Source organism: Contarinia nasturtii, unplaced genomic scaffold (assembly GCF_009176525.2).
Source record: "Contarinia nasturtii isolate CC-2019 unplaced genomic scaffold, AAFC_CNas_1.1 Cnas_scaffold_187, whole genome shotgun sequence".
Lineage (NCBI taxonomy): Eukaryota > Metazoa > Arthropoda > Insecta > Diptera > Cecidomyiidae > Contarinia > Contarinia nasturtii.
This window is the reverse complement of record NW_022197544.1, coordinates 46,465-59,300: the sequence shown is the minus strand read 5'-3', so window position 1 is coordinate 59,300 and position 12,836 is coordinate 46,465. Positions and strand designations below refer to the sequence as shown.

Below are 12,836 nucleotides of genomic sequence, written 5' to 3'. Positions count from 1 at the left end.
TCTCTCTCTCTCTCTCTCTCTCTCTCTCTCTCTCTCTCTCTCTCTCTGAAAACTCGGTTTCTAAATGATTTTATAAATGTACAATAAATGCTCGTTTACCTGTAATCCTGTCATTTGGTGCATATCACACTCGGTTACATTCATGCTCGCGCACAACACCAACCATCATCATTTATTGAAATATGCATTTTTGACACAAATATTCGAACATTCAAGCCACCTTCAAGTGCTCAAAAATGTGCTCAAATCACACTATGGTTGTTACTTGTATAACGACCATTTCAATCAAGCCATTCAAACAATAAGCACTTTAACACATTTTCTGCATCGATTTCACTTGAATATTATTTATTGGTAAATTTTGTAGGGATTTATTTCGGAAGAGATCGTGCCGCAAATCGAAACGAAGATCATGTTCACCGCTTGGTACAGCTTGTTTGTCTGGGAATAATGCGACCAATCCAAGTACTCCAATTTCAATGGGACCGAATGACATGAGTGATTGTCCAACACCACCCAGTAGTGCTCAAAATAGGTAAACACAGCACAAACATATTCAATCTATCTCATCACCTCAAACAATAAAAAAAGAGGAGGTTAAGGATGCAGAAAAGTGAACAAAAAAACATGTATATATATTAACAAATGTTTTATGTTTCATTTGATTATTTAGCCCACGCAAAGTTCGTGGAACACGTACATCGGCCAGTTTGAAAGTAAAAGGCTTATTGGGTCGGGTATGGGCACGTGATTCAAAATCAAAAAGTTGTGAAAATCTTCACGTTCTGTAAATGGCATCAGACGGCGCACATCAATATCAAATCAACATCATCATCATGATAATCACGACAGAATATATTGATGTGATGACTTTTATTTACTCATCCCCCGTTATATTCGCCATCAAATCCAAATGTGCAATATGAATCGATATATTATTTCGACTTCGTTCGTTCATTTATCCATATTCAAATTTCAATTATCATTGACACAATTTTTTTTGTACATATGCATTTTCCATGCAAAAAAAATCAAACGTCCCGCACAACATTTGACAAGTAGCAAGTAAGTAATTTTTTTCGGGTCCTTCTTCAAAGACTTTTATTTTCTCTCTTTCTCATTCACTCTCTTTTTTTATTTAAATCAAAATCTGGCAGTGCTCCATCGATTGAAATCTTGCATTTTATTTGGATTGTATAAGTTGAACATAACATTTTTTTATAGATCGAAGTCAAGAGAAAATCTGTAGACGAATTTGCTCCTTTTTTATACCCCAGTCGATCATTAATTGAAGAAATGGTTTAACGATATCAATAGTTTAACATTTTTAGGATGCGATAGATTTGTTCAATGAAACAATCATATACTAGATCAGATCAACACTGCTAAAAGTCACAAACCGAAGTAAAATGTAAGGAACATACGAATTTTGGTTTGTTTCATTTAATTGTTGGTATGTTTAATGTTCCCGAACTAGATTTAAAATACAACATAGATTTAGCATTAAAATTTAAAAAAAATAATCATTTTTGACATTAATTAAATAGTAAAGAGGAGAACGCAGATACAAAAATAATACTAAAAAAAATCGTTTCCATTAACACACATGCATTTTTGTCATGTTCATTGTCATTATCAAGAAATGCAACAGACATATATTGAGATATTTTCAGCCAGCTGAATCCACTTGGGCTCTGAAATGGAGCAACAACAATAGAATTCATTGTTATAGTTATAAACAGTGATGGGCACATTAGCACTGGCTAACGAATGTGTAAACCAGCACTAATACATACATATATACAGTGAGTTGTATGTCACTCATAAACGTCAGTGAGAATCGTACGTAGTCCCACAGATAGCTGGCTAACGATTGGCATAGACCAGTTGTTGGTGTAAACCAAGGCTAAGACAATGCTGGCTAACGAGAAAACATCACTGTTTATAAAAACACTTCCATTGTACAATCACTTCAATTGTTTTCACTCCATATCAGCCTCTGAAGTTAGCTGCCTGAAAATGTCTCAATATAATATCTGCAAAGCAACAACAAGCGAGCGCAACAATTGTGCGATTGCGTTTTAGCTAGTTTCATATTTATTAGTAGATAGATGGATCAAAATTTGATAACACACAAACTCTCTCTATCTCTCTCTTTATCAGGCTGTGTGTTCGGTATGATTTCAGTAGGCACTGATATTTCTAGATGCAAGATATGTGACCCATAGTATACCGAACACACAGTCTGCTCTTTATTTCTCATCGATTAAACACTCTATTTATTATCACATTTGATTTCTGATCGCAATATCATTGGACTTGAGAATATTCAGCTTTAAGATTTCCCAATCGAAATTCATAGAATACACCGCAGACCGCACTCTCATGGTTTCTATCGCAATCGAAAAACGTTCAAGCTATATCAAAACTCCTCTGTTTTTCTATCGTTGTCTTTTCCAAAGAATTTCTCTAATTTCATCTTGATTCTCATTCGATTGCGCTCAGATGCATTCTTTCAAATCAACCACATCGATGATTTAAACATAAGACAAAACAAAAGCCTTATCGGTGGGCGCGATTCGATTGAATTCACAATCCCCTCCTCCTCCAAAACAACACGTAATGCGTATATTTACATATTTTGAATTATCAGAGCAATTCGATTGAACAAAAACAAAACCCCTTTTGGTCCCTTAGTCCGACTTAGAATCGAATTTATTATTCACCAAAATGCAATTTTAAATGATTTACACATAAATTGCAATTTAAAATGATAAACCGACAAAATCAAATACCATATGAAGCAGTGTTATTTTTTTCATTTATTTGCTCGTCATCGTTGTCGTCAAATCTATATAAATTTAAATAATTTCAATCATTTTATTGATAGAACCGTTCAAATTTTTGGGTCCATTTTTTCCAAATACTAAAATTATATAATTAGCAAATCTAATCTAAATGTGTATTGTGTACATTGGATATAATTAAATATTTCAATTATAAACGAACAAAAATATATGACAAATGTTTGGTTAATTTTTTTGCCACTGTGTGATTTAGGTTTGTTTTTTTAAGAATTGGACATTTACAAAATAGTTTTTAATCTTTGGTCAATGAGCAAATACCTGACCGAGATCATTTTTAAGTGGAACAACTGCATGACTATAAATAACGGCTTGAATTTTTCACGTGATACTTTTACTTTTGAAAGAAATAACATTTCATTTGTAATTTAAAATCACATCAAAAATCGAAAAAAAATCATACAAAAAGTAAAACTATGTTCGGCACGTGTTCACTTGAAAATGATTTCGGCAGCGTAATGCCTCGTTGCGAATAATGACAGCTGGTTTAAGTCGATCCTTTAGAATTAATTTTAATAACCGATTTTCCATAATAATGACCCTAGCACTGAAATGGTTCACGCAGCACCATTTAATGGGTTTATATAAAATTGAATAGCAATTAACAAGAAATGTATAGTGTTTAAGTATGTTTACAAAAATTAACGTAAACAAAAACATAGCATAATGCATGCGGTAATGTCTATTTATTTGCGAGTTTTGCGAATATGGGCATTAATCCATTTGAAAAAAAAAAATGGTTAAATTCGCTAAACTCGAGTATAAATAAATGATACCTATTGCCAATGTATCATACAAATGAATATCGGCGAATTGAACGATTCAACACAATGGCACGCATCATTGGTGTGCGTGCGTACGGTTTAAATCGATGCAAATGCGCTCGTTATTCGTTTGAACAAAAGAACAAAACAGTCTAATTTATTAACATTCACATTAGTTAACGCATACACTCGATCACAAGAGATTCGTATGCATATGATAGAGATATACCAAAATGTAAAGATTTAAATGCAATAAATACAATTTACAATTTTCAGCGTTTAGTTTCTAAGCAGAAAATGTTGCGTTCAGTTTTTTTTATTGGACCATTTTAAGAATTTAGAATATATGTTTCTTTTCTCTTGTTTTTTCGTTGCATTGATTTTTGTAGTTTCGATTTGGTTTCAAAATGAGCGTCAAATGATTTCATTTGATTGACCATTGCAAACAATGCGAGTCCAATTTAGATTTTATATTTTGTTGATTAGTTTTTTTGGTTTCTTGGCGGTTGATTTTTTTCATTCATTTAAGTGAAATAATATAACAATAGAGTTAATATATTCATATAAATAATCGAGATAGCGAGCAAATGGGAGCAATTCATTAGGAATCTCAAGAAATATATTGAATTTTGTACATTGAAATTTATTGAGATTTTACTAGAGATTAATTATTATATATGTTATAGCATAGTAAATTACTGAAATCTAAACACAATGAGCATACAAAGCCAAGAGCATACCAATATCTACGGCACTCGAATAAAGTTGAATATTCATTTTGGATGAATAGTGAGTGTTATCAGTTGGACAGTTAAAACTAATGCTTTCTTTCACAAGTTGGCAGGGTGCTCTCACTTTGTGTTTTATGCAGGACTGTGTTATGATAAATATCGTATCTCTTGGCTTTGCATGAATCGTTTACAACCATCGGAAAAGCACAAAAAATATTTGATTTTATCAAATCCTACACTACATATTAATGATGATTTTTCATTAAGTTTTTTTTTTCAAAATTTATCACAATTCTTGTATATTTCTCTTTCTCTCTCTCTCGCACACTCTCTATTTCTCTGTGTTTGAGTCTTTGCTCATTTGAGTTTATTTCTCTAGTGCTGATATCGATGATCGAAAGTGAATGAAAATGATGCTGGAAGTCGAAACATAATCAAAACAACGATTTACAAAGATAAAAATAACATAAATTCGGTCGGCATACATTTTTTAAGCATTGAAATTTATTTGGGTGTTCAATGACCATAAATCCTGACGACTAAGTAGCCGAGCATCTAAAAAAATGTGACCGAAAATTCCAAAAATCAAAATCATTAAGATAAACATAGAGGAAGAAAAATCGTTGTATTTATGACTTACAGCAATAAATGATTCTATCCGCCATTAACAGAACAAATCCTATCAGCCACTTGTGGAATGGCAAACTTTTTTTCGTTTCACTCTCTTCTAATCTCTTAAAATTGTGTTTGCATTTTTCAACTGAAAATTTATCTTTGTTTGCTGATTAAGAAAGGAATTTGAAGACAAAAAAAAAGACAACATAATTACCTTTACGGTGGGTGGGTGTGTATGTGTTTCTTTTCTTTCTGCATAATTTGTTTGGGGAACCTCGAAATGCGAAGCCGAGAAAAGGGTGACAAAAGAAAACCGAAATCAAACAAACGCAGAGAGAACATGACAAAAGAGAAAGAACAAGGGAAAACTAACTAATTTTTTAAGCTTATCAAGCTGTTCGGAAAAATCGGGTATACAAGGAAAAAATACATTCGCGACAAAATCGTAATTTTACGAGAATGTTGCGCGCGCTGCACAGCATGTGAAATAAACTGTGAATAAATGCATCAACCAGCAACACGATAATAAAAACCACAACCACAACAACAAGTACATGTGCATGTGAAACATATAAAAATTATTTTAAAATGATACAAACACAGTGTATAAAATAAACATATAAACATAAACTTGCACATTTTCCTCCCCATGCTTCTTCGCCATTAAAATACAAAATAATTGAATTAACAATGCAAAATCAAATCAAATAAAACATGTGTATAGAATGTTAAAATGGATTTGATAACACAAAAGTGTACAGCATCAAATTCATTTTCAACAGACAACCACACAGCTTACACTAAATTTTCAATAGAATAAAATTACATAAACGCCATGCATTTTTTTTAACACAAAGCTTATGATCATTATTTGACTTTCAAATGATTCAAGAAAATACGACGATTTGATTGTCAAGCAAACAGACAAAAAAAAACACAATCATTTCAATTTGGGTTAATTCAATCAATGTGTCTAAATATATATAAAGCTATTGGTTAATTAAGTGTATGCATGTATATATTTTCAAATGCCCATATTTCTCAATTTCGAAACAGTAATCCACAATTTAAACATAATTTTTAATATAAAAATACATAAAATATATTTGAAAAGTACGGAGAAATAAAATTTGAACCAAAAATATACCTTTTTTTCGGTGTAAATAGAATATGTTTTTTCCAAATGGTATAAATAAATCAATGTCGCCGAAAAATAAAGCAAACAATTTGCCATGGTCCGTCCGAGCAATTCTGAGTCTGTTTCAGAAGGCGTTCGAACCTATTTTGGATGTTACGAAATTATTTGAATGCGACCAAAAAAAAAAGGCGAAATAGGAAGAGGCGAAATAGAATGATGCTTTGAAGGCAGTTGCCCAGCGTTTATCAAATATTTCAAATGAAATGTTACACACAATGTAAAGCAAACATTGCTATAATTTATGCACTCACAATTAATCGATGTCAACTAAACATTCTTTTTTCTAAACGTCAATCACCCCATGCCCTCTTTATTCAAATTTTATCGAATTCATATAACATATACACATTTTTCTATGTAATAATATTAAGAATTTTGAAGAAAATTGTAATTGTATAATCGCAAAGAGTTAAGAAGAAAGAAGCCCATGAAATAAATGATGTATTTAATTTAAGGCATATTATATATTTCATTTAATATTTGAAAAAAAAAAAAAACGTGCACAATTGTGCCCAAATAATCCAAAGCAATTTCGTTATTAACATTAGAGAGCATATCTTTTGTTTTAGGTTTCGTTTTGATGGTAAAACTCTTTTGACATAGAGAGAAAACAAAAGAATAATTAAATAAATACATACAAATTTTCGTTCGCACATGTCATTTGTCTATAATAAATATGTTACAAGACAACAATGATAAGAGAAAAAACCAATTTTATTATATAATATATATGTATATGTTCGATTCACAATTATCGTTTTTGATCGACAGATGTGTATAAATTATCTGAATGCACAAATGGAATTTACAACAACAAAAAAAACAACAACATACAAATAGTTAATTATTAATCGTAAATTTATGAATTATTTTATCAAAACTTACGAACGCGCATTTGGTATCAATGCCGATTTTCACACAAACTCTTTATACTTCCGAATTTGTGACTCGAGAGAGTTCGTCGAAATATAATAAGTTTGTGTGCATTTTTGCGTCGTCCATCGAATGGCATACTAGCCAAAACCAAAGAAATCAAACCAATACATACACAAAATGAATAGACATGTAAATGAGAGTAAAAAAAGAAGATACAATTCCAAGTATAACACATTTAAGGACACGAATGAGCTGAAATCATGCCAATTAGCATGTAGAAATGAGGGTAAATTAGTTATTTAAGCCATATCACGTAAACTTTCATATAAACACAATGTATTTGGTTCGATAAGTCGTGCTTGATGACATTTTGGCTTGTTGTCGATCGTTTATCGATATTGCATGATACAATGATTGCTTTGTTCTTCATACTTGTTCGATCAATATTTTCGATAGCATATAATACAAACATTGGAACTATTTGTAAAACGTCAATGAATATCGATAAGTGGTCGACACAAAAAATGTAACGAATATGAATTTAATGGTTCTTTTGGTTAATGTATACGAGCTAAAAATTTAACATTAACATTTAATGTAATAACATCCATGTCAACCCCCCACAGTGTGTCCATTTGTTGTTTTTAAACTCAGCCCAAGTGTGTGCACATTACCTTTTAAAAAGGATCATTAATGTGAACAATGTTTAGGTCCAAATCGTTTTTTTTTTTTTCTTCACACATTTGATCACAGTTTTTATTTTGTGCCGCCCCCCGTATAGATTTAAGACTTAATCGAGATTTAAATTTAATCAAATGATGATAAAACACTCAACGTAATTTTCTTTCTCATTTGTTCAATTCAATTCAAATTGATTAAAATATTCTGTATTAAAATAAAATAAATACGTCGTTTTATTTGTTTTCTTAATTTTTTATTGAAATTTTATTCGTTCGGTTTTTTTTGTATGAATGAATCGGGTCAAAGATTCGATTACAATGTTTCTCTCAAAAAAACTCAACTAAATCTAATTTCTTCACGGGATGTGAATGTGTTTGTGTGTATAATGAAATCATTTAGAATTGCAAATATAAACAAATCATCACAATACACAATACTTTTGATTTAACTTAAGGTGATCCCTTCAAATGACACCTCCAAACCAGTTGAATCACTTGATTTCATACGACTTCGAATGTGTGCCAATGTATTTTGATAATGCACCTCAATCTGTTTTGATTCTTCGCATTGCTCGAGATTTGGAAGTTCTTCATTTATTTTTGCGATCAACTGAAACACAACACAGATATACACATTATTTGAAATGGAATTGAGAAGGACAGAAGAAGAAAAAAACCAACCTGATTCAACAAATCAACGGTGATCAATGAGTTTCCTCGTTCAAAGTAAAAGAGATAGTGATTGAGTAATTCCACACAAATTTGCACTTGAACGCCAGTATCCATGCATTGTGATGCAATTCTTGCTGCTTTCTTCAGACATTCCAATGTACGTTTTTCGTCACGCATTTCTTCGCCATTTTTTCTATGAAAATGAATAGTTAAAAATTAAAGTCAAACGCATTTTGAACAAAAAAAAATGTCAACAAATTCGACTTACTTTCCGCTCCAAAATAGGCTGGCACAAATCACAACACCCCGACATTGATCCGGTTTCTTTAGCAATTTGGCAGCGGCCAATGCATAGTTTGTTCGTTGTGGTTCGGCATTTTCTTCGCTAAAACATGACATTTGTTCAAACGTTGCCATAATCAATGTAATTGCGGCCAATTGTGACTTTGAATCGGAGATTTCATCTTCGTACAATGAAAATGCTTGAGTCATAAAATCGTATGCCACTGTCTCATGATTTGTATATCCAAGTTGGCCAACAACCAATGCACCCTGAAGAAATAGTCGTAACGCAAGATCAGGTAAATCGGATCGTGCCAACGCAGTTATTGTATTATGACAAAATTGAAGAATTTTCTGGCACTTTTTATCCCACATCTCATCGGTTTCGGCAATACTTTTGTATTTACATGCCAACTGAAATGCTTGGAATACCAACGATGGCAGAACGTGCTTAATCCGCAATGTACCACCTTCACCGAAATGCTTACGCGCAATTTGAAGTATTTTATACTGTTGATCGGGCTCATCGCTATGCAATAAATGCACAAATCGACCGGTAATACCCTGCTCTTCAGCAAAATCTTCCGGATCAATTTTTTCAGCTGGCTGATCTGCTTCATCTTTTATTAACGGTGCAATCATAACAAGGATATTATCAACCTCTTCGGCTGTTGGAATTAACGTCTCATTATCCAATATATTCAATACAATGTAAAGTGCCAACGATTTTCGCGATGTATAATCGAATTTCTGCAATAAAGGACTGAAGTGCTCCAATTTTATAAGAGTCAATGCATCATTGTAGAAGTCAACACAAATTCGTAACAATCGTGACAATTCTTGATTAACAGATAACGTATGCGCAATACTAAAAAAAAAAAAAAAATTTTTAATAAGAGATTTGGTTTATTCGATTTGGCAAGGTTTAGCAGAACACTTACTTCTCCATATTCAAACGTTCAAGAATTTGAATTGTTGTTTCCAATACTTTGTCAACATAATCGACTCGATCTGGATAGACTTTTTGTGCCAAATTCACCAAAGCCACTTGCAACGATACGGTATCTTCCAATGGCATATCAGTACGAATCTGTGATGAGGGTAAATAGATAATATTTGTAAAAAGGGAGTATATTTAAATGAATTCATTAGGTTACCTGCACAATATTGGCAATTTGTACACTAAATGCTTCAAACAATTGAACATCCGACGGTATTGCTGTTGGACTCTTGTCATCCGCTGATACTTGATTCTATAAAAAAAATGTACATACTTTGTATTTTAAAAAATCACAAAAAAGAATAATTTTTGATATAAAAATGAACCTTTACCTTTTCGATGCGTTGATTGTACGCAGCGAGTCGATCGATGAGTGAAATAATGATGTTTTTCACATTAACACCGGATTCCAATTGTGCACATGACTTCAAGAACGGATCAAGTGTTTGCAAATGAAATTCGTCGGGAATGACTTGAATGATACACTCCATGAGATATTCTTGTGCGATGGCATCACGACAACTCACCACTTGCTCAAGAATACCGGGCAATATTAATTTTTGGTAAGTATCTAATGTGGCCGATTCTAATTGTGACAATCGCACCAAATTGGTGCCAACTAAAATTTTCAATTCTTCACGCTCTTTCTCACGACGTGTTCGTTCACTTGAATGGCCTTGATGTTGCATTCGCACCCATAATTTATTCATTTCAGCAAAATTCATTAATATAAAATCAATGGAATCAAAAACAGTTCCTTCTTGTTCATCGGTTGCCTCGACCACATCGGGCAGTACGTTGCGCGTACATTGCAATAGATAATTACGTAAAAAAAGTCCACGTAGTGGATGCTGCACACCACGGCACATTTCAACTAAATCCTTCAAAAAGAAAAAGAAAATCAATGAAAAAATGGTTAAAAATCAAAATCTATGTGACACAATCGATTTTACCATACCTTCAAAATGCTTTTGTTTAGTGATGGATTGGTTTTGATGTAAACTAGACCAACGGTAATTAGGAGATATAAACGAGGCACAATATTGCCGGCATATTGAACTAACTCATAAAGGTCGGGCACTTTTCGGCCTTTTTCAAACTCTTCCAATAAATAGGCCTCCAAATGACGCAATTCGTCTGTGATTGCCATATCTGTAGAATATAATGTGCATGCATTTTTACACAAAATTGTATGTCTTTGTTTACGAATTTTAGGGCGTTATACTCACAAAGTTCATAGTAGTTTTTGGGTGACAAAAGTGAAGTACGGAGCTCGCCCAACATATTGCTGGCACATTTCAATGCGTCCATCAAACGATTTTTATCAAGGAATCTCTGCATTTGAAAGGCTTGACTACGAATCACCGCAATCGCATCGCCCAAAAGTTTCTCTTGTTCATCCATTTTTTTATCTCTCTCTTTTTCAGATATTCACTTTGCAATCTCCGATCCAATCGTTGTCGGCAAATTATTGTAATACAAAATATTTACTACAGATGCAAAATGTTACGCGTACAAAAAGTGTTTTTTTTTTCTCTAAAATTGAATTGTATCAAATGATAAATTAGTTTAAGTCACATATTAATTAAGAAGAAAAAAAAAATGGGAAAAAACACAAAATGATATGTATTTTGACAGCAGACAAAGTCTCTTTGTATTGTATTTGTAATTCTTCGTCCGCTGTATTAGTTTTGCAGCTATTTTCTTGAATTTACCATAAAAATCACGTCGATTTTATATTGTCAATCGACGGCAACGTTAAAAAAGTATCAAAATTTGGTATATTGTAATTTATAATGAAAACGAAGAAAAAAAAAACTAGAAAACAATTCACTGGATTTCGATTACAGATTGACTCCAATCAGATAAAAAAAAAACTCAATCAACTTATTTATACAGCACCCAAACGAAACGTCACAACATAAATGCCAAGCTAAAAACAACTACATTGAAAATGAAAATCATATATGTGTGTGACAGTTGAAGAGCGCCATCTGTCAACTGGAAATATAACTAAAGGAACTTGAAGCTTGATTTTATTTACACTTAGCTCTAGGCGTATGATACACAGATACCATCTTTCCCTCTTTCTTCAAGTTTATTTTGAATTTTCATTTTGATATGGTTTCAATTGAATGTCCGGCGCATATTCAACTAATTGATAATGGCAATTTAAAAAAAAAACTTTCTTCGAAATGTCCACCAAATGTATAATTATTTTAATCAACGTCATTTGAATTTGAATTGATCAAGGTGAAATATTGAATCATGAGTTGTGCTCTCATTTTCCTTGATTCAAAGTGATGACGAAATTTAGACACAAAATTGTTTGGCTAATTGTATTATTATTACGTGTTTTTTTAGTTCACGTTAATAAATCAAGTTCTCATTTGCACATGCATAAACAATGTGGCGGTTTCGCTTTGAGAGCGTTTTCTCCGTGTTACGGTAGCTGAAAATAGTTTTTAAATAATATTTTTTTTTGTGTTCGAAATTTTAATTCAAAACATTAGTTTGACGCCATTATTCATTTGAATGAATTGCGCAATCGATTTTCAGCCAATTGATGACCAAGACCAAATATCTGAAGAAAATATTTAGAATATGCAGATGTTCTTATCAATACATATCATCTTTTGAATAAAATACCGGTGCATTTGAAATAAAAAATGTTGCGAAATGGAAGTTAAAACCGATCACAAAATGTTTAAAATAAATTTATGTAAAGTATCATGTTAACAGAATTTCAAATAGTTGATTTTGTGGCCGATGGGCAAATGATGGGATTAGAAAATGCGATTTCGAGAACTCCTTCTCTTACCTGATAAGCGGGCATTACGTGGGATTGCTTGAACACAAAATTGAGTAATACCATTTGGAATATATCGAAAGTGGTGATCAGAGTAACGGTCAATTGCCATAGCTTGAAAGCATATTCCCTTGGACCGGCTTCTTCGTTTTCTTCAATCAGCGATTGACTGGAAAGTTCTTGGGCACAACGAGAACTACCGAATTAAAAATAAAAATGACGGGAGAATAAGAGATAGCGCATGGTTTACCGCGATTGAACCGGGGCAACACAATATATCTAATGATTGTGTGTAGTTTTTGTAGCGCCAACAACAGTTTTATCGATCGGCGGACAGCGTGCCCT

At 32.5% G+C, this 12,836-nt stretch overlaps 2 protein-coding genes across 6 annotated transcripts in view; one reads left to right on the top strand and one right to left on the bottom strand.

Moving 5' to 3' along the window:
* The window catches only part of LOC116352191, a 112,263-nt gene extending 104,386 nt beyond the window's left edge, over positions 1-7,877 (top strand). For 4 of the 5 annotated variants that reach the window (XM_031784590.1, XM_031784589.1, XM_031784588.1 and 1 more), the window contains exons 17-18: positions 368-535; positions 674-7,877. In XM_031784590.1, coding sequence (XP_031640450.1) covers positions 368-535; positions 674-791 — 286 coding nt within the window. In that variant the 3' untranslated portion in view covers positions 792-7,877. The remainder of the gene's footprint in view (positions 1-367; positions 536-673) is intronic. The other variant, XR_004202270.1, reaches the window with a different exon arrangement.
* Positions 7,878-7,968: 91 nt separating this feature from the next.
* On the bottom strand, positions 7,969-11,555 carry LOC116336569 (vacuolar protein sorting-associated protein 35). The gene is made up of 9 exons (XM_031760483.1): positions 11,398-11,555; positions 10,912-11,218; positions 10,641-10,834; positions 10,015-10,563; positions 9,840-9,935; positions 9,624-9,772; positions 8,669-9,550; positions 8,410-8,593; positions 7,969-8,338 (listed from the first exon to the last, which is right to left on the bottom strand). Exons 2-9 carry the CDS (start codon positions 11,084-11,086, stop codon positions 8,174-8,176), a joined length of 2,394 nt encoding a protein of 797 aa, XP_031616343.1. The 5' UTR covers positions 11,087-11,218; positions 11,398-11,555; the 3' UTR covers positions 7,969-8,173.
* Between the last annotated feature and the right edge of the window lie 1,281 nt (positions 11,556-12,836).